The 25,978-nt window shown below is 41.6% G+C and overlaps 1 protein-coding gene across 1 annotated transcript in view; it reads left to right on the forward strand.

The window, feature by feature from the left end:
• nos1 (nitric oxide synthase 1 (neuronal)) overlaps positions 1-25,978 on the forward strand; it is a 160,157-nt gene that overhangs the window by 85,536 nt on the left and 48,643 nt on the right. Inside the window, exons 12-14 of the mRNA XM_060907439.1 lie at positions 3,947-4,141; positions 9,347-9,432; positions 21,782-21,926. Of these exons, the coding sequence (XP_060763422.1) occupies positions 3,947-4,141; positions 9,347-9,432; positions 21,782-21,926 (426 nt within the window). The remainder of the gene's footprint in view (positions 1-3,946; positions 4,142-9,346; positions 9,433-21,781; positions 21,927-25,978) is intronic.

Raw genomic sequence — 25,978 nt, forward strand, 5'->3', positions numbered from 1 at the left:
GCCTCTCACACTACTGTGTCCCAGGATTCTTTGAGCCTCATTTCCAGTCTTACCTTAGAGCATTTATACTCCTCAGTAAGACTGGAGATAGGGAGTGATAGGGCTCCATTTCCATACAGGGCTACACTTGTGAGGCATCTTGGTAGCCCTAGCCATTTCCTCACATAAGAACTGATCAGCTTTTCCAGTTTGTGCGCATGGGATATAGCTACCTCATACATGGTAAGGGGCCACAGGAGACGAGGTAGTAGGCCAAACTGGAGGCACCATGCCTTCAATTTTCCTGGGAGGTCTGATTTGTCTATATGCTTGAGGCCAGCAATTGTGTCTCCTTTCAGCTGTTGGATCTGCTGTGCATCTTTGAGGTTTGCATCATACCAGTGCCCTAGGCTTTTTATGGGCTTCTGGAGGACCATTGGTATTGATTCGTTTTCGATGCAAAACCTGTCATTGTTGTTGATTTTGCTCTTTGTTATAGAAATATTACAGGACTTGGATGGTTTAAGTTCCATTCGTGCCCACTTGATATTGTCATGGAGTTTGTTTAGGAGTCAGTTGGCACAGGCTTTTGTTGATGTTAATATGGTCAAGTCATCCATGTAAGCACGAATTGGGGGCAGGCACAGTCCGTTCTGTAGTCACTGTCCACCTACCACCCAGCGTGATGCCCTGATGATCAGTTCCATTGACATGGTGAATATCAGGGGGGAGATAGTACACCCTGCCATGATGCCCCTTTCCAGATGTATCCAGCCTGTGGTATAGTTTCTAGTTGTAACACAGAATTGGAAATCTTGAAAGTAGGCTTTAACAAGCTTTGTGATGGACTCTGGGACCTGGAAGAAGTGGAAGGCCATCCAGAGAATTTCATGGGGCACCTAACCAAAGGCATTTGCAAGGTCTCCTTCTTGGCTGTTTGTATTTGTTGCCATATGATGTTTGTATGTTCTAGGCAACCTGCAAATCCTCATACTCCTGCCTTCTGAACTGATGTATTCACCAAGTTGTTATCCAACAGGTAAGCAGACAGTCTTTGCGCCACAACACTGAAATATTTTGCCTTCTACATTCAGTAGGTTGATTTGCCGGAATTGATTGATTGTTTGATGAGTTCGCCTCTTTTGGTATCAGTACTCCTCCTGCACTTTGCCATGCCTTTGGAATTATCTGTTTCCCCCACACCACTTTCATTAGGTTCCAAAGGTATTTCAGGATGCCCAGAGCATTTTTGTATAGCTTCTACGATATACCATTAGGACCAGGAGCTGATGTTGATCTTGCTCGCTTGACAGTGCTTTGAACCTCTTTCCATGATGGGGGCTTTGTATCCATCTGATGCTCAGGTGGGGGGACTGGTGGAATGTCATGAGGGATTCTAATTGGTTCATTTAGTTGGCTGTCAGAATATAAATTCCTCAAATGCTCCTCTAGATCTTTTCTCTGTACTGTTAGGGTTCTGGTCTTTTCCTTAGTAAACAGATGCTTGACGAACTTGTATGGATCCTTGAAGAATTCAATTCTTGCTCGCTCCTTTTTCCTATGCTTCTTTCTCAGGTTTTCTGCTCATCATAGGGTTGCTAGCCTTTGGCTTATTTCATCTTGCAAAAAAAAGAAGAAGAAGAAAGAAGAGGAAGAAAACTAAATTAAAAAGAAAGCTCTTGAGTGAGAGTAACAATTTGCACCAGCACTGTTGGTGCAAATTAATAATTTAAAAAATAATAATAAATAAATATATAACCCTATTTTATATCTGTAGTAATCCATACCATATTATGTCAAGAACTGCTCAACTAAGTAAAGAGAAAAGAGACACGAATTGACTTTTAATTCATAAATATAAAGAAAAAACATTGAATTAGAAGGCATGTCCAAACTTTTGACGGGTCCTGTATGTAGTGAGTGTGATCAATTTGTGTAATATTAACACGACCCATTTACAGTGTAAAATCTTCTGAGGATGTTGGTGCTAACAGGAAGAAATAATGGTCATATTCATAAATCAACTTTGATACCTCAAGTGTGGCTTGATAGCGCAGTTCTGAGTGCACAAGGTTTGATTTTATTCAGGGTTTTGAAAGTCCATGATCAAATCATTTGAAGAAGCCAAGAAGCCTTTATTTGTCACATGTACACTCAAGCACAGACTTAAGCACGCAGTTAAATTTAACCCATCTGAAGCAGTAAACAAACACATGCACACACAAGTGAGCAATGAGTGCACACACACATACCCAGAGCAGTGGGCAGCTATACTACAGCGCCCAGGGAGCAGTTGAGGGTTAGGTGCCTTGCTCAAGGACACTTCAGCCTATCCTTCAAGCTATAGCTGCCCCATATTAACCTAACCGCATGTCTTTGGACTGTGGGGGAAACCGGAGCACCCGGAGGAAACCCACACAGACACGGGGAGAACATGCAAACTCCACACAGCCCTCGCTGGCTGCTGGGCTCAAACTCAGAACCTTCTTCCTGTGAGGCGACACTGCTAACCACTACACCACCATGCCGTATTTTACAATTGTGTTCATGGAACTCGGTTCATGTGGAACCTCTATATGCTGTATTAGCATTCGGTAAATCAAATGAGCTGGGGGGTTTTTCTCCCCCAGTGGATATTTTTGTCCATTTCATCTCACAAAGTTGTTCTGTCATGCAAAGGCAAACTCTGCATATTTTGTGAAATTGAGTTTTGTGTTGGGTGGTGTAGTGGTTAGCACTGTCGCCTCACAGCAAGGTTCTGGGTTCGAGCCCCGTGGCCGGCGAGGGCCTTTCTGTGCGGAGTTTGCATGTTCTCCCCGTGTCCGCGTGGGTTTCCTCCGGGTGCTCCGGTTTCCCCCACAGTCCAAAGACATGCAGGTTAGGTTAACTGGTGGCTCTAAATTGACCGTAGGTGTGAATGTGAGTGAGAATGGTTGTTTGTCTCTCTGTGTCAGCCCTGCGATGATCTGGCGACTTGTCCAGGGTGTACCCCGCCTCTCACCCATAGTCAGCTGGGATAGGCTCCAGCTCACCTGTGACCCTGTATAGGATAAGCGGTTATGGATAATGGATGGATGGAGTTTTGTGTGTGAAGTTTAGGTGCCGTATGTGTTCTATTATATTATATGTGAAAGTCCTGTGGCTTGAGTTTGCTCCAGCTTCCAGTTACGAGTGTTTGAAAGTTACAGTAATTGCAAATTTACCATGTCAGATCAAGACAAACTGACATTTATCTCAATTCAGTGATTCTGCAGATCCTGCATTTTGTCTTTGCACAGCAGTGTTGAGTCTTAAAAGTCCGATGTGATGACATGCAGACCTTGAGAGATATTGTGATACCGGTATGTCTTACATATTGTTTAGTTTAGGAATTATTTGTTGTATCGGCTTTAATTTGCATCTTGTCGCAGAGATCTATGGCTCGCAATTGCAATCCTGATCGGTTAATAGTTCAGCAGTTTGGGGGAAAACATGGTTTAATGGTTAGAGAAGCAGCTTTGAGACCAAAAGGTTGGCGGTTTGATTCCCTGAATCAGCAGGAATGGCTGCTTGAGCAAGGCACCGAACCCCCAACTGCTCCCCAGTCTGCTCTGGGTATGTTGCTCTGGATAAAAGTGTCTGCTAAATGCTGTTAATGCAATGAAAAAAATTCTCATTATAATCGAGCACTATTTATTCTCGCTTTGATTTTCAAGTGGAATTTAGTTGTAGTATAAATGGCACAGTCACAGACTTTAAACAAAACCTTTTAACCAATCGGATATATTTTGTAGTTCAGTCTCTAGATCGATTGGAAATCTGATCATCAAGCTATCTGTGCTGAAAAAATGTATATAAAACACGACGCATATGTGAAACCATGGTATTTTTATTGAGCGTGAATCCAAGGTATCAAAAATATATAATTCAGTTGCTATCATTACATCATAATTCAGATATTAATTCTACCATAATCCTGCATGTACAGATGTCCAAGGTGACCATTGTGGACCATCACTCAGCCACAGAGTCCTTCATGAAGCACATGGAGAACGAGTACCGGGTAAGAGGTGGATGTCCAGGTGACTGGGTGTGGATCGTTCCTCCAATGTCAGGCAGCATAACGCCGGTCTTCCACCAGGAGATGCTCAACTACCGCCTCACACCTTCCTTTGAATACCAGGTACGCACCATAAAGACTATGATTCAACCATTTACATGTGTAAATGCATGTACATTTACAGGATTTAGCAGACGTCCTTATGCAAAGTGTCTATTATTTATTTTTATTATTATTATTATTATTATTATTATTATTATTATTATTATTATTATTAGCCCTGTGATGACCTGGCGACTTGTCCAGGGTGTACCCCGCCTTTCGCCCGTAGTCAGCTGGGATAGGCTCCAGCTTGCCTGCGACCCTGTAGAAGGATAAAGCGGCTAGAGATAATGAGATGAGATTATTATTATTAGCATTTATATAGCACACATAATTGTACAAAATATATACACACTGTGGCACTTAACAAAATGTAAAAAGTACAACCCCGATTCCAAAAAAGTTGGGACAAAGTACAAATTGTAAATAAAAACGGAATGCAATGATGTGGAAGTTTCAAAATTCCATATTTTATTCAGAATAGAACATAGATGACATATCAAATGTTTAAACTGAGAAAATGTATCATTTAAAGAGAAAAATTAGGTGATTTTAAATTTCATGACAACACATCTCAAAAAAGTTGGGACAAGGCCATGTTTACCACTGTGAGACATCCCCTTTTCTCTTTACAACAGTCTGTAAACGTCTGGGGACTGAGGAGACAAGTTGCTCAAGTTTAGGGATAGGAATGTTAACCCATTCTTGTCTAATGTAGGATTCTAGTTGCTCAACTGTCTTAGGTCTTTTTTGTCGTATCTTCCGTTTTATGATGCGCCAAATGTTTTCTATGGGTGAAAGATCTGGACTGCAGACTGGCCAGTTCAGTACCCGGACCCTTCTTCTATGCAGCCATGATGCTGTAATTGATGCAGTATGTGGTTTGGCATTGTCATGTTGGAAAATGCAAGGTCTTCCCTGAAAGAGACGTCGTCTGGATGGGAGCATATGTTGCTCTAGAACCTGGATATACCTTTCAGCATTGATGGTGTCTTTCCAGATGTGTAAGCTGCCCATGCCACGCGCACTAATGCAACCCCATACCATCAGAGATGCAGGCTTCTGAACTGAGCGCTGATAACAACTTGGGTCGTCCTTCTCTTTAGTCCGAATGACACGGCGTCCCTGATTTCCATAAAGAACTTCAAATTTTGATTCGTCTGACCACAGAACAGTTTTCCACTTTGCCACAGTCCATTTTAAATGAGCCTTGGCCCAGAGAAGACGTCTGCGCTTCTGGATCATGTTTAGATACGGTTTCTTCTTTGAACTATAGAGTTTTAGCCGGCAACGGCGGATGGCACGGTGAATTGTGTTCACAGATAATGTTCTCTGGAAATATCCCTCAGCCCATTTTGTGATTTCCAATACAGAAGCATGCCTGTATGTGATGCAGTGCCGTCTAAGGGCCCGAAGATCACGGGCACCCAGTATGGTTTTCTGGCCTTGCCCCTTACGCACAGAGATTCTTCCAGATTCTCTGAATCTTTTGATGATATTATGCACTGTAGATGATGATATGTTCAAACTCTTTGCAATTTTACACTGTTGAACTCCTTTCTGATATTGCTCCACTATTTGTCGGCGCAGAATTAGGGGGATTGGTGATCCTCTTCCCATCTTTACTTCTGAGAGCCGCTGCCACTCCAAGATGCTCTTTTTATACCCAGTCATGTTAATGACCTATTGCCAATTGACCTAATGAGTTGCAATTTGGTCCTCCAGCTGTTCCTTTTTTGTACCTTTAACTTTTCCAGCCTCTTATTGCCCCGTCCCAACTTTTTTGAGATGTGTTGCTGTCATGAAATTTCAAATGAGCCAATATTTGGGATGAAATTTCAAAATGTCTCACTTTCGACATTTGATATGTTGTCTATGTTCTATTGTGAATACAATATCAGTTTTTGAGATTTGTAAATTATTGCATTCCGTTTTTATTTACAATTTGTACTTTGTCCCAACTTTTTTGGAATTGGGGTTGTAAAATAGAATAAAACTAAATATAATTTTATATAATAAAATAATGATAGAGATAAAATTTAAAGTAAAAGTAAAATTTAAATTTAGACTAGAAATAAATTTAACAAATTAAGAATAATAAAATGAAAATAAATAAAAATAAATAGAAATTAAGGGGTAATTTAACAACTTAAGATCTTAAAAAATCCACTGGCCACGTTTGTAGCCTATGAACATGACCAGGACTGTTTATGATTTGAATTTTAACTCAACATATTATGGAAAGCCCTGGAGAAAAGATGAGTTTTCAATTTGCTGCAAAACTCCTCACAAGAGTCAATTGATTTTAACGATACTGGGAGGTTATTCCATAGTCTAGGACCACAAACACTAAAGGACCGGTCAGCAAAGGTCTTCCATGTAGTTTTAGGAATGGCAAGAAGAAGACCTTGACCTGATACTCGAGTTGATCTCGTAAATTCCCCGACACTAAGTAAGTCACTAAGGTACTTCGGGGCGAGATTATGGAGGCACTTGAAAACTAAGAGAGTGATCTTGAACTCAATCCTGAAGGCAATTGGCAACCAGTGTAGGTCATATAGTGCACGAGTGGCACTGTCAGACCATTTCCTTCTGAGGACAAGTTTGGCAGCATGGTTCTGGATAAGCTGAAGTTTTCATACAAGACCAGTTGAAATTCCAGACAGCAGGGAGTTACAGTAGTCTAAGTATTGGAGAACTAAAGTAGTAGCAAGTTGTTTAGCATTTTCCAAAGACAGATACTGCCTTATTGAAGATAACCTATGGAGATTGAGAGATGCTATTTTACATCTGGCTAGGACTAGTTATTTAAATTTCAGTTGCTCATCGAGGACTACACCCAAGTATTTGATGCATTTAGAACGAAACACTGATGCTTGGTTTATTCGTATGCTCTCCAAACTGCACTTTTGTAATTGGGCGAAGCTGCCAAAGTAGATGAATTCAGTTTTGACATCATTCATCTTAAGCTTGTTATGGTTCATCCATTCCTTTGACGCCGGCCGCGAGGGGCCACGTAACTATTTAGCATGCCGGAGTCTCGTTCGTTATCGGAATTAACCAGACAAATTGCTCCACCAACTAAGAACAGCCATACACCACCACCCACAGAATCGAGAAAGAGCTATCAATCTGTCAATCCTTTCCTGTCCGGGCCGGGTGAGGTTTCCCATGTTGAAAGTGTCTTACATAACAGCTTTATAGTCTCCATCAAGAACCATATTTTTCAGACAGACAGTGACTCAGCTGTTTGGATGGCCAGGGGAAGTCCATTCGACCACATGAGTGCCAGAACCGAGAAACTCTTGATGTATGTCTTCCAACCAGATATAATGAAAGACAGGAAAGACTTTCCTACATTTGTCCTTGGCAGCACTGTAAAATTCAGCTTTCTGATATTATCATAATCAATAAGATAAGTCCAGAAGGTTTGTATTGCTGCCATGCCAGAAAAAAAGAAAAGAAAAAGGGATCAGTATCACATTATAACGTGAAAGCTTTATTGTTATAACAGATGTTTTTCATGTTTTAACAAGATATTTTCACGTTATTATGACATACAAACTTATCACTTTCTAACAAGAAACTGCTCTCGGTGTAACAATATACTATTTATGTTATAAGATGATAAATTATTGTTATTAACATAAAACGTTTCACACTATAACGTGATCGTTAATTAATTGTTCAGCGATAAGGTGAGAGTCATGTTTGAATTGTGTGTGGAAACAAACTGAGGAATATTGATCATTTACATGATATAATTAAGTTCAAATTATCCACCTATAATGTGAAAAGTTTCATGTTATAACAAGATAAATACTGGGGTATATTGTTATAACCAGAAAACTTTCTTGTTATAACAGGTTTGTGTGTTGTAATAACATGGAAATTTCAAATCACAATAAGCTTTTTACATAATATTTAAGTTATTCCACAAAATCGAGTTGTACATGAGCAGATAGTCGACGAGACGCGTAGCAGGTATAGCCTGGATACACCATGAACCGATGTCATAATTTCAGGCTCTATGGTCGACTCGAGTCACAGCTGTGGCTCTGCGAGCTTTTCAGTGTGTGTAGATCTACGTATCATGATCATGTCTAACGAGGCAGAGTTAGACCTCCAGTATATATTTTTTTAGGTTTATTTCTAATTCTTTGTCGTTAACACTTTTAGTTTGGAGTTTTTTGATGAGGGATATAACAGCTATTCCATGAAATCTAGTCATACATGAGCTGATAGCCGACGAGGCGCGTAGCACCGAGTTGTCTTTAAGCCATGTACAGTACAACGAGATTGAGTGGAATAACTGTTTTATTCTATCCCCATTCACTGGATTTTGAGAAACGGAGCATTTTTATTTTTTGCAAATTCAATAAATAAAAACTTTATACAAAACGTCCGACAAAATAATTTCCACATAGAATGTAAACAAACCGGCGAAATGACAGGAGCAATTTGTGAAAAATGCTGTAGTAATAATAATAATAATAATAATGATAATAATTCTGGGCGGCACGGTGGTGTAGTGGTTAGCGCTGTCACCTCACAGCAAGAAGGTCCTGGGTTCGAGCCCCGGGGCCGGCGAGGGCCTTTCTGTGTGGAGTTTGCATGTTCTCCCCGTGTCCGCGTGGGTTTCCTCCGGGTGCGCCGGTTTCCCCCACAGTCCAAAGACATGCAGGTTAGGTTAACTGGTGACTCTAAATTGACCGTAGGTGTGAATGTGAGTGTGAATGGTTGTCTGTGTCAGCCCTGTGATGTCCTGGCGACTTGTCCAGGGTGTACCCCGCCTTTCGCCCGTAGTCAGCTGGGATAGGATCCAGCTTGCCTGCGACCCTGTAGAAGGATAAAGCGGCTAGAGATAATGAGATGAATGAATAATAATTCTTGAAAAATAAGAAAAAAAGATATGTTCTGACCATGACATACTTTTGTTCTATATTTTGTAGCTATCAGCTCATGTAGGACTCGATTTCATGGAATAACTCTTGAATAAATATATTCAGCACAAAAAAAAGGCAAAACAAATTGTAAACCAGAGCAGAAGGCTGTAAAAGACTGTCGGCATGAAAGAGTCAATTCATTCATTCATTCCGTATTGATTCACTGATTCATCCAAGCTCTTTATCCTGGTCAGTGTAGTGATGGATCCGGATGAACCCGAAACGCACTGAACAGGATGTGGATTTACTGCTGATGAATTATGATGATATCTCTGTGCAGACTGACCCCTGGAACACTCATGTGTGGAAAGGAGTGAATGGAACTCCCACCAAGAAAAGAGCGATCGGCTTTAAGAAACTCGCCAAGTGAGTGTGCATGGAAATGCTTTCATTTCATTTTGTTCCTGTTTTATTTTCTTTCAATACTAGAAAGTTAAATATATATATATATATATATATATATATATATATATATATATATATATATATATATATATATGGGTCTGTCTCAGAAACTGGGTACTGTGGGGGTACCCCACTAAATATACTCAGTCAATAAACTATACGGTTTTGAATGGTGATGTTGGTTTTAATTTGAAATAAAATGATGAAAGAAATAATACAGATAAATCTAAATCTTTGATGTGAATACTCTATTCAGAATTTGACAAAAATTCTGCAAATTTGTGGAAAACTGGCGGCTTGATCTGGGACATGATAAATGGTTGACTACATCGCATTCCCTTAAAAAGGTTGTAGTCCACTGAAAAGTCTACAGTTATCACTAATTGTATTTTAAGTTGTAACTTTATACACCTAAGGATTGGTGCGCTCACAGAATAATCATAACCGTAATAAAAAATCATGCAAAATATTTGATCACCGTCGTAACTCCATTTTCCGCAAACCCAAAACCAATACGATCGTGTGTTTTGATCTAAACGGAAAGCCTCAGGGTCAAGGACACTACCTCACCAAAAGTAGTAACTTAAAATCACTACGCCATACCGTATAAAAATTTAGTTATAAATCTGCGATTTTGTTTTTTAAAATGAAAGCTGAAAGTTAGGTATAGAATATGTTTCTTACGGAATATGTTACGATGGTAGCTGGTCTTGTATGAACTTCTGAGCTATAAAATGAGTTGTGGTCTATTTTTTACCGTAGCGTGTTATTTGTGTGCGGGGAAGGACACACATTAACAATTTGCATGTGTAGAATGGAATTTTCCGCTCCGACAGTTAGAAGTTGATCGTGCTTCTGTTTGCGGTCTTTCTGTTACGCGGGTGATCTGTTCAGACGTTATCACTGAAAAGGTGAGTTTTGACAGTTTTATTTTGTTTTAGTCTTGCAGTATAAGGCAATAGAATGTTTCTTTTCCATCTTACTTTCATATTTCGTAGTGTTTGCGTATTTTTGGCCAATATTTTGCAACCATGGTCAATTTAGATCGAACTTTTGATAGAATCTACGGCCAGTCATTTTGCCCCGCCCCCGCCTCGCGCTCTGTCCGGTGCAGTAGTGATGTCCCGTTGCTCGCGCGCCGCAGCACAGACCCGCACGACCTTCAGCCGGTACAGTCGCTGTTCTTTTACCACCGCCGTTATTCTCATCTTTCCGGTGTGTTCTTGATTTTTCCATTGTGTCCTATTTCGCCGTATCAAATACCCAAAATGTATCATATTATTCATATTTAAGTGAATAATCAATTCAGTCATCATAACTTGGCATTTTTAACCCAAGCAATCAAAGAGGAAATTTATCCAATATTTTCCCTCATCTGTGAAGGAGGGGCTTTAATTCTTCATGATGGAGTTATTTTATATGGAAATCAATTTTACTAAAGCATTTGAATTGTAATCAAAAACAAGATACTATCTTTATTCTTATTAAACACGACAAAAGAAACATTGAGTGTTAGGTAAATGCAAAAAAAAATAGTAAAATTAGAAAATACATTTTTTGACCATAATGTCCCAAATGAGAGACCAGTTTCTGAGACGGACCCGGATATATAACGATATGCCACAAGAGCCCTGAGTTCCTTCCTGCTCACTCTGCATTCCACAGCCTTGATTGGCCATTTGATTGTGATTATAATTGACAGCCGTTGCCTTTGACAGCCACAGGTTTCATGTGTGTGTGTGTGTGTGTGTGTGTGTGTGTGTGTGTGTGTGTGAGTGCATCCTCTGTGTTTCCCTGCATCACATTTACGTTATTACACAACGCAATGGGAGCGGAAGGTGAGGAAATGAAACGACAGTGTAGCTCACTCAATCATCTTCAAGGGCTAATCAGGATTTAGTTTGAAGCCTTTTTTTTTTTTTTATTTGGACTCCCACTTTGCTGTAACTGCTTTAATTATATGCAGAATGTAAGAAGACGGATCTTTCTGGTGGCATCATTGTTAAAGAAAGGGCTCCTGGTGATATCGCATATGGAATGAGAATGTTGTCTGAAATAAAGAGAAACTCTTTAGGTTCCTGTTTAGGTTTAAATTATACAAAGAGACATTGAGTAATCACTTTTATTTACGTTACACTACTCTGGCCCACTTCTCTTACGTTTCCAGTCACTACAATGCAGTACAAATGTATATTGTGTAAGGAATAAAACATTTCAGGACATGCTGTTATCGGAAAATATTTAAGTTATTCCACAAAATCGAGTCGTACATGAGCTGATAGTTGACGAGACGTGTAGTGCCGAGACCAGGGATGAGAATTTTCCGCCGATCGGTGGATTTCCGACTTTTTCAGACCAAAATGATCGTTTTTGAGATCGATGTAAATCCGTTGAGAAATTTTCGGGGGGGGGGGATGATTAACGATCTGTGGTCACCTTATAACGCAGACATCCCAAGTCTCCCGGGACTTCCGGGAGTCTCCTGCATATTGATAGAAGCGAGCAAGAGCGTGCGCGCGCAACATTAAGGTCTGCATCACGCATCTTAGAATGTGCGTGCGCAAGGGAGACTGTGTGCAGTGTTGCCAGATATTGCTGACGTTTTCCATCCCAAAATATGTTCAAAACCCGCCAAAATGCACTTAAAACCACCCAATGTGGCAACACTGCCTGTGTGTCTGTTCATGTAGCGCATGCCAGACAAAGAGCATCCTGATTGGGTTACTCAGCAAAATAAGCCAATCAGCTTTCAGTGTGGGTGGGCTTTTGTCCCTTTTCTCGAGGACCGAAGTTTTTAGTTGAGTCAGTGCAGCCGACAGGACCGGCATAGCAGAGAGAGAGCGCGCGCCCCAAAAAACCAAAGTACAAACCCCACTTCACCTCAGATTACACAAAAGAATCTCCCTGTCTAATAAGGGTAGAAAATAATTACAGTTTCGCGCGATGTACTGTTTGCAGCAGTGATTTCAGCATTGCCCATGGTGGCTTAAATGATTGTAAAGGACATGTTGAGGTGAGGAGTGTCAGTTCATGTGCATTATATTTAGGTCAACAACAGGCTGGCATGAAAAGACCAAACTTATTGAAGATTTCCATAAAGTAACAATGTATGAATATACATCATATATATCAAATACACGTCATATATAAGTGTGTATCTTTTTATAAATTAGGTTAGCTTGTCTAATGTAGCATGTTGGGGAGAATCATAGTATCATATCTATATTTCTGATAAAATTTTAGGTATGATACCGTGTATAACTCTCCTACTTATTGCTCATTTCATGGGGGGGAATTGCTGGGATGTGCCGCGCGGGAGCGTCTGCCCACATTTTTTTAGGCCGAGATGAACTTATAGTTTTTGATTTAAAAATTTTTTTCCAATTTGTAATGCCCATTGTACATGCCTGTTCTTTAACTCAAACTCACCATCTCGATCTTCAGATTGACCATATGGTATCTGTATTACATTACACAACATCCTGTCCAGATAAAACCTAGTTAGTTCACACAACAGTTGAAAGGGAAGTGATAAGCGATGTTGAATGTTGCCTGCTTAATATGCAAGACCTCCTGCTACCATGATAACATCAGAAGAAAGCTTAAGAGAATTATATGATAGAACTTTTTTCTGGTTTGCACTTCATTGTAAAGGATTAGAGTATTCAAAGACATGAATAGCAAAAATGCAGAAATATAATACTGTAGAGCTCGTTTATATTAAAAGGTGCATTGATTTTTTTGAAATCATCAAATGTGAATTGATTAATATGGTACAAGAGACTTGTTTTTAATCATTTTCACCTGGGAGTCCACCAAGAAGGGGAATTTATTTCCAAATACATTGCAACTTTTTGCTGATAAAATTAATGGTTTTGGGGTAAAAAAAATAAATAAATAAAAAATAGCCAAAAATCATTAGCGCCTGGAACCCCTGGGCCTCGCACCCCAAGCCATGGGCCCCGCCCCCTTGGGCTATGGGCCCCACCCCCCTGGGCCATGGGCCCTGCCCTGTTTTTTTCAGACTTTTTAAATATTTTCCATTCTCATCCCTGCGAGACTGAGTGGAATAACTGTTTTAGTCTATCCACATTTACTGGATTTTGAGAAACAGAACATTTTTATTTTTTGAAAATTCGATAAATAAAAACTTTATATAAAACATCCGACAAAATAATTTCCGCTTAGAATGTAAACAAACTGGCGAAATGACAGGAACAATTTGTGAAAAATTTAATAATAATAATAATAATAATAATAATAATAATTCTTGGAAAATAAGAAAAAAAGATACGCTCTTACCATGAAATACTTTTATTCTATATTTTGTTGCTTTTTTTTGGGGGGGGGGGGGGTTTGTTTGCGAGTAAAGTTTTTATTTCGTCCTCGGTTGGTTCAGCAACACGCTCCGCCATTTTGTTTTTCTCTACTCACAGTATATAGCAAACCAACTTAAAGGTGCATTACCACCACTGACTGGGCTGGAATATGGAACAGGAGATACTGGGGGGGAAAAACTACATTTCTGTTTCTTTTAAATACTTGATAACAAAGTGATATATCTGACTTGATGCGCTCTGCCATTTTGTTTTTCTTTACTCACGGTATATGAGCTGATATCCTAGTAGTAGAGTAGCCAATCAGAGTGCGCAATTGCTCATATCCAGTGAATGTGGATAGAATAATCTATAATGGAGTGTTGTGATGTCGTCTGATACAAAGCAGTTCTTTTTACCTCTTTAAAGTTGATTATTTTCCTACAACAGCACAACCCAAAGTGCTTTATTCGTAAATATACAACACATTGCAGTTTCTATATGTTTAATGTCGTGTAGCTTCCCTGAAACAAGTTAGTTCCTGTTATCGCTTGTGCTGTAGAAGCTATAAACAGTCATTCCTTCACTCGCCTCATTTTTTCCCCCTCACTTGAAGGTAATAAGATAAAAAAATGCAAAGAAACTGCAAAGCACAAACTCTGGAGACTCCTTCCAAAAATGCTGAATAAATAAACATCTCTTTTTATTTATTTTTTTTTATTTTATTTAAAGGGGTACCAAATATAATATATACAGTTGCTGATGTGACAAAGTAACGTATTCTTAAGTATTCTATCAAATTTATATACTAGAAAACAACGAAATATCTTGGTAATTGTAAATATCTCATCTCATCTCATTATCTCTAGCCGCTTTATCCTTCTACAGGGTCGCAGGCAAGCTGGAGCCTATCCCAGCTGACTACGGGCGAAAGGCGGGGTACACCCTGGACAAGTCGCCAGGTCATCACAGGGCTGACACATAGACACAGACAACCATTCACACTCACATTCACACCTACGGTCAATTTAGAGTCACCAGTTAACCTAACCTGCATGTCTTTGGACTGTGGGGGAAACCGGAGCACCCGGAGGAAACCCACACGGACACGGGGAGAACATGCAAACTCCGCACAGAAAGGCCCCCGCCGGCCCCGGGGCTCGAACCCAGGACCTTCTTGCTGTGAGGTGACAGCGCTAACCACTACACCACCGTGCCGCCGGGCTGACATAATTGTAAATATAATACTTTATATGCTAAACCGCACAAGAGTTGCCATTTTTCAAAGACCGTGACGTCAGCGCTACCCACTGCACTAGCGGAACTCTCCGAAATAGAGGAGATAAGCGTGTAATCATGGCATCGGGCGCATCAAGTGAAAGCGACAGCTCTGTCAAATCATACGAAGAGATCCCGCAAGACACACTGCAAACAGGCTATGGCTTAGAAGGGTACCAATTTGAACCTAGGAGAGGTACTCTCGACTCTGGTGATGAAATAAGAGAAGAAAGCTCGGATGACAGCGAGGATGAGACCAGGCCAGGCACCAGGAACAGTTTACTAAGGGGGCAATTAGAAATCGCAAGGGGGCAAATATTTTTCATATAGTGTGTAGTAGTGATGGCGGTCTGACAACGTGTTTCAAACAATTAACTGCGCCAACCACAAAACCACGGCCCCGAAGGTTGCTTTAGTACGGGAAAATCATGTGGCATATTACCAGGGCAGTTGCGCTTTATCAACCCCCGTGCCCACCTGTTAACCCTCCCCTCCAATTTTCTCACAGACACGCGTTACAACCGGAAAGATGCCAAACATAAAACAACACACACAAACCTACAGGCAAGTCCTTTAAATTTAAAATACATACAAATAGCTCCGCGGCATGAAAACAAAACGTCAATGCAAGTCTAAGGTACTTGGCTCGGCGGCCAAAATCATAATTTAAAAAAATCAACAGACCCCGCGGCTGCACCAGTAATAGCCTTCCTGACTCGCACCGAGTCAACGCTAACCACTTAATCCGCGATCCCAGTTTAGGCGTGTAGGGGACTAAACACTCTGAAGTGATGAATTTTCACCCCCGCTGCATGGGGGGTGACGTCAACAACACATATTCTTACGCTATTTGCGCACAAAGCTGGCCATATATGAACACATACACCAACATAAACAGAGATAAACTTAGCCTACAAAGAAAGAAAATGGATTCACAATCTTGTGATTGAATTCGTTTAATTCGGTGGGGGAAAGACTACTCCCATAAACTGACTGCATATTGCAGAGACAGTGCACTTGTAAGTGTAGACTACATGTAAAACCCCCGCCCGCACGACCCCTCCCCTTGTCCTTATCACAGGTGTGTGTGTGTGCGGCTGTGTCAGCATTTCACACACACACCCACAATAACAATTAAGAAAACAATTAAGTGATCTGAGTCTCCGTTGAGGGGGCAGGGCTGTAGCCACGAGGGGGCGACGCCCCCTTTTGCCCCCCCACGGCACCGGGCCTGGATGAGACTGATGCTGACCATGGGCATGGCGAGCGTGGGGCAGAGCGTCTGCGTGCAGGTGACACGGCGTGGTGCTCGTGCGGAAAATGTAACGTGGAGTTGCTCACGAGTCCAGCAGAATTTATTTGCTGCAATGAGATAGGCGCCACCCGTGGACTTGCGAAATCGTCGCAAGAGGCAGAAACAGGTATTTCACACGTGCTATTCCCAACCTCAATGAGCCAACACAGCTGGGCACATACATACGTCATGAGTGTTACGCAAAGAAAATGAACGTGCATTCTGATTGGATAAAATTAATATCATGGCGGGCTGTTCAAACTGCGGAAATAGTTTGCTCAAGCTACTTTCAAAACACTATAACTTTCCAACCTTAGAACAAAAAACTTTTGTAAGTCTTGAATAAGGTGCGTTAATGTGTGTTTTATTGTTATATTTACTCTATATATTGCCCTCTGTTCCCCTTTAACCCTTGTTTAACCAGGAAAGGTCCCGTTGAGTCACAGTGACTCTTCTTCCAGGGAGTCCTGGCCAAGTGGCAGCAAGTTAAAAGTTAAAAAAAAAAAAAAAACACAAAGACAGAGGACAACACTACCAAAACACTAAAGACTAAATCAGACTACAAAGCACACAAAACAGTGGAATATGTGCTGCAACTAAACATGTAACATACACTAAATACACCAAGTCAAAGGAACACAACTAAAACAAGACAAATCTCATAAACATAACAAAAACAGTTGACAGTACAGCCAAGGACACTAAAGACAAGAGACTGCAAGAAGACAAGACTCACATAAATTCTAAGATAAAACACAAACTAAACAACAATAAAAGGATTTTTTTTTTAAAAACGTAGACACATGGGCACCATAAAAGCAATGGCACTGCTCTGTAAGAGCTGATTTTAAAAGATTTTTAAAAGTATTAACAGAAGGAAGTGCCTCTAGGTGTAGTGTGTTCTGAAGTTCGTTCCAAACGTATGGTGCATAGAAGGAAAAAGAGGTCTTGCCCAGTTCAGTCCTTATTGAGGGTGTGATTAATAGTATCTTATTTGTAGACCTTGTACTATAAATACTAGTGTGATAAGAAAGCAAATTTGAGATGTACTGTGGTAATTTACCCATTAATGCTTTCAAAGTAAAAATCAACAAGTGAAACTTTCTCCTGAGAGAGAGAGGGGACCATTGAACCCAGTGACGGCTGCTGGTTTTTAAAACAGGGGAAGCCCATTTTACGCATTCATCGTAAAACCTGTAGGCCAGATATCAAAGCATAGAAAGGTGTGCCCCATTAGCACAGTGAACTAGACAACCCTACCTAGTGGCAGAAAGTATTTTTGCTTGTACATTTCATGTTATAGGGCGGCACGGTGGTGTAGTGGTTAGCGCTGTCGCCTCACAGCAAGAAGGTCCGGGTTTGAGCCCCGTGGCCGGCGAGGGCCTTTCTGTGTGGAGTTTGCATGTTCTCCCCGTGTCCGTGTGGGTTTCCTCTGGGTGCTCCGGTTTCCCCCACAGTCCAAAGACATGCAAGTTAGGTTAACTGGTGACTCTAAATTGACCGTAGGTGTGAATGTGAGTGTGAATGGTTGTCTGTGTCTATGTGTCAGCCCTGTGATGACCTGGTGACTTGTCCAGGGTGTACCCCGCCTTTCGCCCGTAGTCAGCTGGGATAGGCTCCAGCTTGCCTGCGACCCTGTAGAAGGATAAAGCGGCTAGAGATAATGAGATGAGATGAGATGAGAAAACAAAATGGGGCCTAGAATTGATCCTTGGGGCACACCCATATCTCTGTATAGAAATAGAAAACCTGACCATGTTAAGAATGATACATTTTTCTTATTATATCTTCTAGCACCTTCTCCGTTATTGTACTGTATTGCACGACTGCTATTTTGTACATTGTTTGATTTTTGAGTGTATTTTTATCTATATTATCTATATTTATATATATTGTTTTTATATAATTTTTTTTTCGTGTGTGTGTGTGTGTAATCTTTATCTGTTTTTTACAAGTAAGGTGAGAGAGAAACGGCATTTCGATTCTCCTATATATCCTGGATATACAGTGAATTGACAATAAAGAATCTTTGAATCTTTGAAATAACACATTTTAAAATATTTGTTTTTAGACCATCTGCTAGACGTGTCTCTGTGAATGTGTTGTTACTATGCAAATGATAATATTTTAGAGCTAGACGGCACTCGGAGAGCTCAGACCTCCACCAAGGACAGCAGTCGAATATGTCTATGACATGCAAATCTGCACTTTACACACTCACCGGCCACTTTAATAGGAACTTGGTTTTGATTCTAAAATCCCTGTTCTTGGCTGCAGGACTGGAACCCAGTGTGCTCTTCTGTTTTCTGTTGCATGCTGATATGCTTTTCTGCTCACCACGGTTGCCAAGAATGATTATATGAGTTACTATGTCCTTCCTGGCAAAAAGCTTGCACCAATCTGTCCATTTTCCTCTGACCTCTCATCAACAAGGCATTTGTTTCCACCCACAGAACTGTCGCTCACTCAACTCAGTGTTTTTTGTTTTTCGCACCATTCTGTATAAACTCTAGAGACTGTTATTGTTGTTGTTGTGTGTAAAAACCCCAGGAGATCAGCATTTTCTGAAACACCTCAAACCAACACCCATGTCACAGTGAAAGAAAGTCACAGTTTGAGATCACAGTTTTTCCCGTTCTGATGTTTGAACATTGTGAACATTAACTGAAGCTCTTGATTTGTATCTGTATGATTTTATCTGGTGGTGTAGTGGTTAGCACTGTTGCCTCACAGCAAGAAGGTTCTGGGTTCGAGCCCAGCAGCCGGCGAGGGCCTTTCTGTGTGGAGTTTGCATGTTCTCCCTGTGTCCGCATGGGTTTCCTCCGGGTGCTCCGGTTTCCCCCACAGTCCAAAGACATGCAGGTTAGGTTAACTGGTGACTCTAAATTGACCGTAGGTGTGAATGTGAGTGTGAATGGTTGTCTGTGTCTATGTGTCAGCCCTGTGATGACCTGGCGACTTGTCCAGGGTGTACCCCGCCTTTCGCCCGTAGTCAGCTGGGATAGGCTCTAGCTTGCCTGCGACCCTGCACAAGATAAGCAGATAATGGATGGATGATTTTATGCATCAAGGGATCGGCTAATTAGAGAACTGCATGAAACAGAACAGGAGGTGGATGGGTGTTCCTAATAAAGTGGCCTGTGAGTGTATGTCTGGATATATTAGGTCTACTGTACATATGTGTCTACATGTGTATCCCAGAGGATTACTGCTACCCGTGAATGTGCATTGTGATATGGATTTATCATATTTCTACATTGGTTATGTTTTGACTATTGAACTTTATTGCCATCTACTGGATTTTGAGATGTATGGCATTTTTGAAGGCAGACTTCCACCAAGGCTTCATCCCACAACAGAAACAAAAGTGAAAATAAATGTGTTCATCCTTGGCCCATGCTACATCCTAAGTTCTACCAAGTTTCATGGGCATCAGGTTGGTAGGTTTTGCACAGTCCTGCTAAAAGCCAGACAAACAAACAGCAACGAAAACATAACCTCCTTCGTGAAGATAAGAATACAACCCCGATTCCAAAAAAGTTGGGACAAAGTACAAATTGTAAATAAAAACAGAATGCAATAATTTACAAATCTCAAAAACTGATATTGTATTCACAATAGAACATAGACAACATATCAAATGTCGAAAGTGAGACATTTTGAAATTTCATCCCAAATATTGGCTCATTTGAAATTTCATGACAGCAACACATCTCAAAAAAGTTGGGACAGGGGCAATAAGAGGCTGGAAAAGTTAAAGGTACAAAAAAGGAACAGCTGGAGGACCAAATTGCAACTCATTAGGTCAATTGGCAATAGGTCATTAACATGACTGGGTATAAAAAGAGCATCTTGGAGTGGCAGCGGCTCTCAGAAGTAAAGATGGGAAGAGGATCACCAATCCCCCTAATTCTGCGCCGACAAATAGTGGAGCAATATCAGAAAGGAGTTCGACAGTGTAAAATTGCAAAGAGTTTGAACATATCATCATCTACAGTGCATAATATCATCAAAAGATTCAGAGAATCTGGAAGAATCTCTGTGCGTAAGGGTCAAGGCCGGAAAACCATACTGGGTGCCCGTGATCTTCGGGCCCTTAGACGGCACTGCATCACATACAGGCATGCTTCTGTATAGGAAATCACAAAATGGGCTCAGGAATATTTCCAGAGAACATTATCTGTGAACACAATTCACCGTGCCATCCGCCGTTGCCAGCTAAAACTCTATAGTTCAAAGAAGAAGCCGTATCTAAACACGATCCAGAAGCGCAGATGTCTTCTCTGGGCCAAGGCTCATTTAAAATGTACTGTGGCAAAGTGGAAAACTGTTCTGTGGTCAGACGAATCAAAATTTGAAGTTCTTTATGGAAATCAGGGACGCCGTGTCATTCGGACTAAAGAGGAGAAGGACGACCCAAGTTGTTATCAGCGCTCAGTTCAGAAGCCTGCATCTCTGATGGTATGGGGTTGCATTAGTGCGTGTGGCATGGGCAGCTTACACATCTGGAAAGACACCATCAGTGCTGAAAGGTATATCCAGGTTCTAGAGCAACATATGCTCCCATCCAGACGACGTCTCTTTCAGGGAAGACCTTGCATTTTCCAACATGACAATGCCAAACCACATACTGCATCAATTACAGCATCATGGCTGCGTAGAAGAAGGGTCCGGGTACTGAACTGGCCAGCCTGCAGTCCAGATCTTTCACCCATAGAAAACATTTGGCGCATCATAAAACGGAAGATACGACAAAAAAGACCTAAGACAGTTGAGCAACTAGAATCCTACATTAGACAAGAATGGGTTAACATTCCTATCCCTAAACTTGAGCAACTTGTCTCCTCAGTCCCCAGACGTTTACAGACTGTTGTAAAGAGAAAAGGGGATGTCTCACAGTGGGAAACATGGCCTTGTCCCAACTTTTTTGAGATGTGTTGTTGTCATGAAATTTAAAATCACCTAATTTTTCTCTTTAAATGATGCATTTTCTCAGTTTAAACATTTGATATGTCATCTATGTTCTATTCTGAATAAAATATGGAATTTTGAAACTTCCACAACATTGCATTCCATTTTTATTTACAATTTGTACTTTGTCCCAACTTTTTTGGAATCGGGGTTGTATTTACATACCGTAAACCTGTGATTTGGCTTCCACACATTACTACTGTCAAAGCTTTTGTGATAGAAAATGAATAAATTCCTTCTGACCAATTAGAATCGAGACTTTAGCAGCACTGTGGTAAAGTCTGGACCTATTTGACAGGTTTTAGTGGTTTCAGTGGTTCCACAATTGAGGTCAAATCAGTGGTCAAGTTAATCTCAGACATGGAAACATTTATCTGAAAAGATCTTATCTTGCTCGAGGACAGAAATTCACTCATTTTTCCTCGTGTTTCTGTCCTTGTGTTTTGCGTAGGGCTGTGAAATTCTCGGCTAAGCTGATGGGTCAGGCCATGGCAAAGCGAGTCAAGGCCACCATATTGTTCGCCACCGAGACGGGGAAATCGCAAGACTACGCAAAGACTCTGTGTGAGATCTTCAAGCATGCTTTTGATGCGAAGGTAACATTGTACATTGATCATATTGCTATCTTCGAATTAAACAATTACATTAACAGCATTTAGCAGATGCTCTGATCCAGAGTGATGTACAGCATATCCAGAGCAGCCTGGGGAGCAATTCAGGGTTAGGTACCTTGCTCAAAGTCACTTCAGCCATTCCTGCTGGTTCAGGGAATTGAACCGGCAACCTTTTGGTCCCAAAGCTGCTTCTCTAACCATTGGCTTCCCCCCATGGCCTAATGCTTAAAAACTGTCCAAAACAAATCACCTGTATTTGTAATGTCTTCAGTTCTCAGCAGTAAAACATTACGAACATTTTATTACAATTCAGCCTCGGCACAGTCGGTTCTCGGTGCCTGCAGATTGCAGAGCGTCAGATCTGTTTTTCACACCGAGGAGAGCCGAGCACTGAGCTTGGACGGCACAAATGTGTCTTTTGTCACAGTCTCTTTTCCTCCCATGCAATAAATCGGCAAGAGACACGTGAGAATTTGCTCAGCCAAGAGAAGTGGTGCGCTGTAGTTTAAGATAAGATCACAAAACACCCTGGGCTGTGTGAGGCTTCAGAGCAAATAAGAAACAGCGTCAAAACAGAAAGGCACAATTGTATCGTGCAGCATAGTGTAGACCTTTCATGGAGTAAAATACTGTAATATAGATTTTTTTTCGCAACAGCGCTGGTGTTATGAGAGTTGAATAAACATGACTTGGACATACTGTAGAGCGCCTTTTGTTTTGCTTTTTTCTGCCTTTTTTCCCCGACTCTGTGTCTCATCATGTCCTGAAGGCATTCGTTAATGCACATACACTGACACATCGTTGCTTGTAATTGCATGGCAGAGCATTAGCACCTTGCTAAAAGCCTGAGTGAAGAGTTCATCATCGCTGCGCTGCTCCAAGCTGCCAGTGTCGTTGGCATCCTAATCCAGCTCAATGGATATTAGCTTGGATAGCAGCCATATGCCTTAGTGTGGATTTAGTGCTCTTAAAGTCTCTAGGCCTGTAATAATCATATAATTCCAATGATTCCTTAGAAAAAAAATGTAATTTGTAATATTGCCATGAAATGGATTAGCCGAGTCCTGTTTTCATGCCAGAAATTAGCTTCCTAGAAGCTAATCCACCTGGAAAAAAGATGCTTATTCCTTTTTTTTTTTTCTATTGAAGGCATATGGACCTTCCACATCTAGGAGGATGTGAACTTGTTTTTTTTATATAAATGTAAATGTCATTTGAACAGGAAAATACTGAAACCAAACATGTCGCCAGTAAGTAAATGTTTGCTCTTGTAAGAGTGCTGAGTCGTGACAGCAGAGATTCTTGAACAGTTTAATCCCAGGGAAGCCTTTACAGATCACAGTTACTACTTTTGGGTGAATCTGTTCAGAGTTTTGAGATGACAAAGACTGAATACGTACGGTAGCAGTGACGTGCGGTGAGGTTTGTGGCTAGTGAGGCAATGACTTTTTCAAAATCAGATTTTCAAAATATTTGCCAAATACCGATTAGTTTCATATCTCATAGCAGCATTCTTTACATAAGGTACATTTGAAGGTACATATTTGGCCAAGGAAGAATGAAAAATGAATGGTGGTTCAGTAGCCTACCTCCAAAAACACCATGGCGGACCACACAGGCCACACAGCGGGTACCATACACAGAACAAACCACACAGCACCACGGCTTTGAATGTGAGTAGCTGAGCATTCATGTTTCAGGAGGCTTCTTGGTAGGTTTTTTAAGTCACAAAATCCCATGTTAGTCCAGACATTGTCACTGGTTGAGAACAAGAGACAGGGATAACAGAAAAGGCGGTTTCTTGTAGCACAGCCACACAGCCAATCTTTTCGGTTGTACAGTACCACTCACTTTGAAACGATCGGGTTATCTTCTGCCCAGTCCTTTGAAGTAATTCCTTTAGCTCCGGCGTCGGCCGTCCATTCTTTATCACGTCTCGTTTTCCTTGAAAGTCCAACTTTGAGAAACCTTTCAGTTGAGCTATTACATCCTCCATTAATTTGTTGCAGTCAATCGGAACAAGCCAACAACAGTCCAAATTAAACTTTACGTGACGACGTAGAGAAGAAGCAACCACCAAACAAGAATAACTGAGCTCACGTACGCCCTCAGGCGGCATGGTGGTGTAGTGGTTAGCGCTGTCGCCTCACAGCAAGAAGGTCCGGGTTCGAGCCCCGTGGCCGGCGAGAGCCTTTCTGTGCGGAGTTTGCATGTTCTCCCCGTGTCCGCGTGGGTTTCCTCCGGGTGCTCTGGTTTCCCCCACAGTCCAAAGACATGCAGCTTAGGTTAACTGGTGACTCTAAATTGACCGTAGGTGTGAATGTGAGTGTGAATGGTTGTCTGTGTCTATGTGTCAGCCCTGTGATGACCTGGCAACTTGTCCAAGGTGTACCCCGCCTTTCACCCATAGTCAGCTGGGATAGGCTCCAGCTTGCCTGCGACCCTGTGGAACAGGATAAAGCGGCTAGAGATAATGAGATGAGAGAGATGAGATGTACGCCCTCTGCACTGCGGCAGAGCTACTGCCTGCCTCACCTCATGTCTTTCCAGTGCGGCTTTATGTCAAATTGTTAACACTAAATAAGTGATACACATACAGTATGTAGAAAACATTACATATTATAAGGAAAGTGGGGACATATACACATGTCTACAATGTATAAAAAACATTTTAATACAGCATTACGTTGGTAGCATACACAGAGTAAGCAAAAGGCACGCACTCAACCCAGTTGACAAGGGATTGCGCAATCTGACGTGAGGCACGGCTTGGTGCTGCCTCACGTCATTGCATATTCTCTGCAATTGAATAGGAAATAGGCAAATACGGCGATTTTGATCGCAAAAATGATTGAAATTATTTGAATCATACAGAAATGGCATATATAGCACAGATGATTGGACAAATCTTTATTGTTATCATTATTTACATTCATTACATCTCATGATGGCTGGATGATGACCGGTGAGGCCCTGCCTCACCTGCCGCCCCTGACCGCACTTCACTGATATGTAGAACTCAAACTCCTTCCCGTGCCAGGCCCTGATCTTCCCAGGAAGTCTCCCGTCCCAATACTAACCAGGCCCATAGTCGCATTGGGCGGCGCTGATCTCCACTTCTATAGCCCTCAGCCTCTTGCCTATACAGCTAGGGTTACAGTGGGGGACTAGTCCTCTGGTAACCGCGAGATTTTGACTCCCCATTCACATCTGTATTGCAGCGTGCCTTGCTGTAGCGAAGTGAGAGAATAGTTACCTTATCCTTAGTCTGGCTAACGCAACTTCAAAGCTCTGCAAGCATTGGTCTGGCAAAGATATTAAGCCCAACCGTTTCCCAAAGCGCGTGGTTGACCCGCCTCCCTGAAATGCCTCAGTTTGCTACTGGTCGAAGCCAGAAAAGGCTGTGACGAAGCTTAAACCAATCACATCACTCTTTCCTCTGACGTATGTGACGCGACGGAAACTGCTTGAGTAACAGGAAGAAGATAAATACCTCCAGGGCTGCTCTTTGCTCCTTTTTCAATGAGAACTTCCCGTTGAATGCTTTCACTACAGCATCTACCGCTGTGTCAAAGGCTTGCCGCTGCTCCATGTTCGTAATGTTTCTAGTGAATGAAGCGCTTCCGGCATAGATTCTGTAAACAATCTATGGCTTCTGGTCGCAGTTCTACTACGTCACTGCCTTGAACACGCCTCTACCCAGGGCCGTTGGAGATGCTCAAAGTTGATTGGCTCCCGATTTTTCGGGAGCTTGGAAGAGCTGGAGATAGCTTGCCTTGCCAGACTAAGTTCGCAACAGGCCCCTGTGTTGCGTCACACTTAGGATGGGCGGGCCCAGGCTACCTTATCCTGCCTTGAACCCAGGTCTACAGGATGCCAAACATGCACCCTGACCACAACACAAAAGAGCCAGGCTCATTGGTATGGCAGTCAGAGCACATACGCAACTGTAGTGACGGGCAGTCCATCACACTGCCCTCCTCTTCAGGAGGCACACCCATGCACTTCACACACACACACAGGCATCCCTCAGC

Source organism: Neoarius graeffei, chromosome 24 (assembly GCF_027579695.1).
Source record: "Neoarius graeffei isolate fNeoGra1 chromosome 24, fNeoGra1.pri, whole genome shotgun sequence".
In the NCBI taxonomy this organism is placed as follows: Eukaryota; Metazoa; Chordata; class Actinopteri; order Siluriformes; family Ariidae; genus Neoarius; species Neoarius graeffei.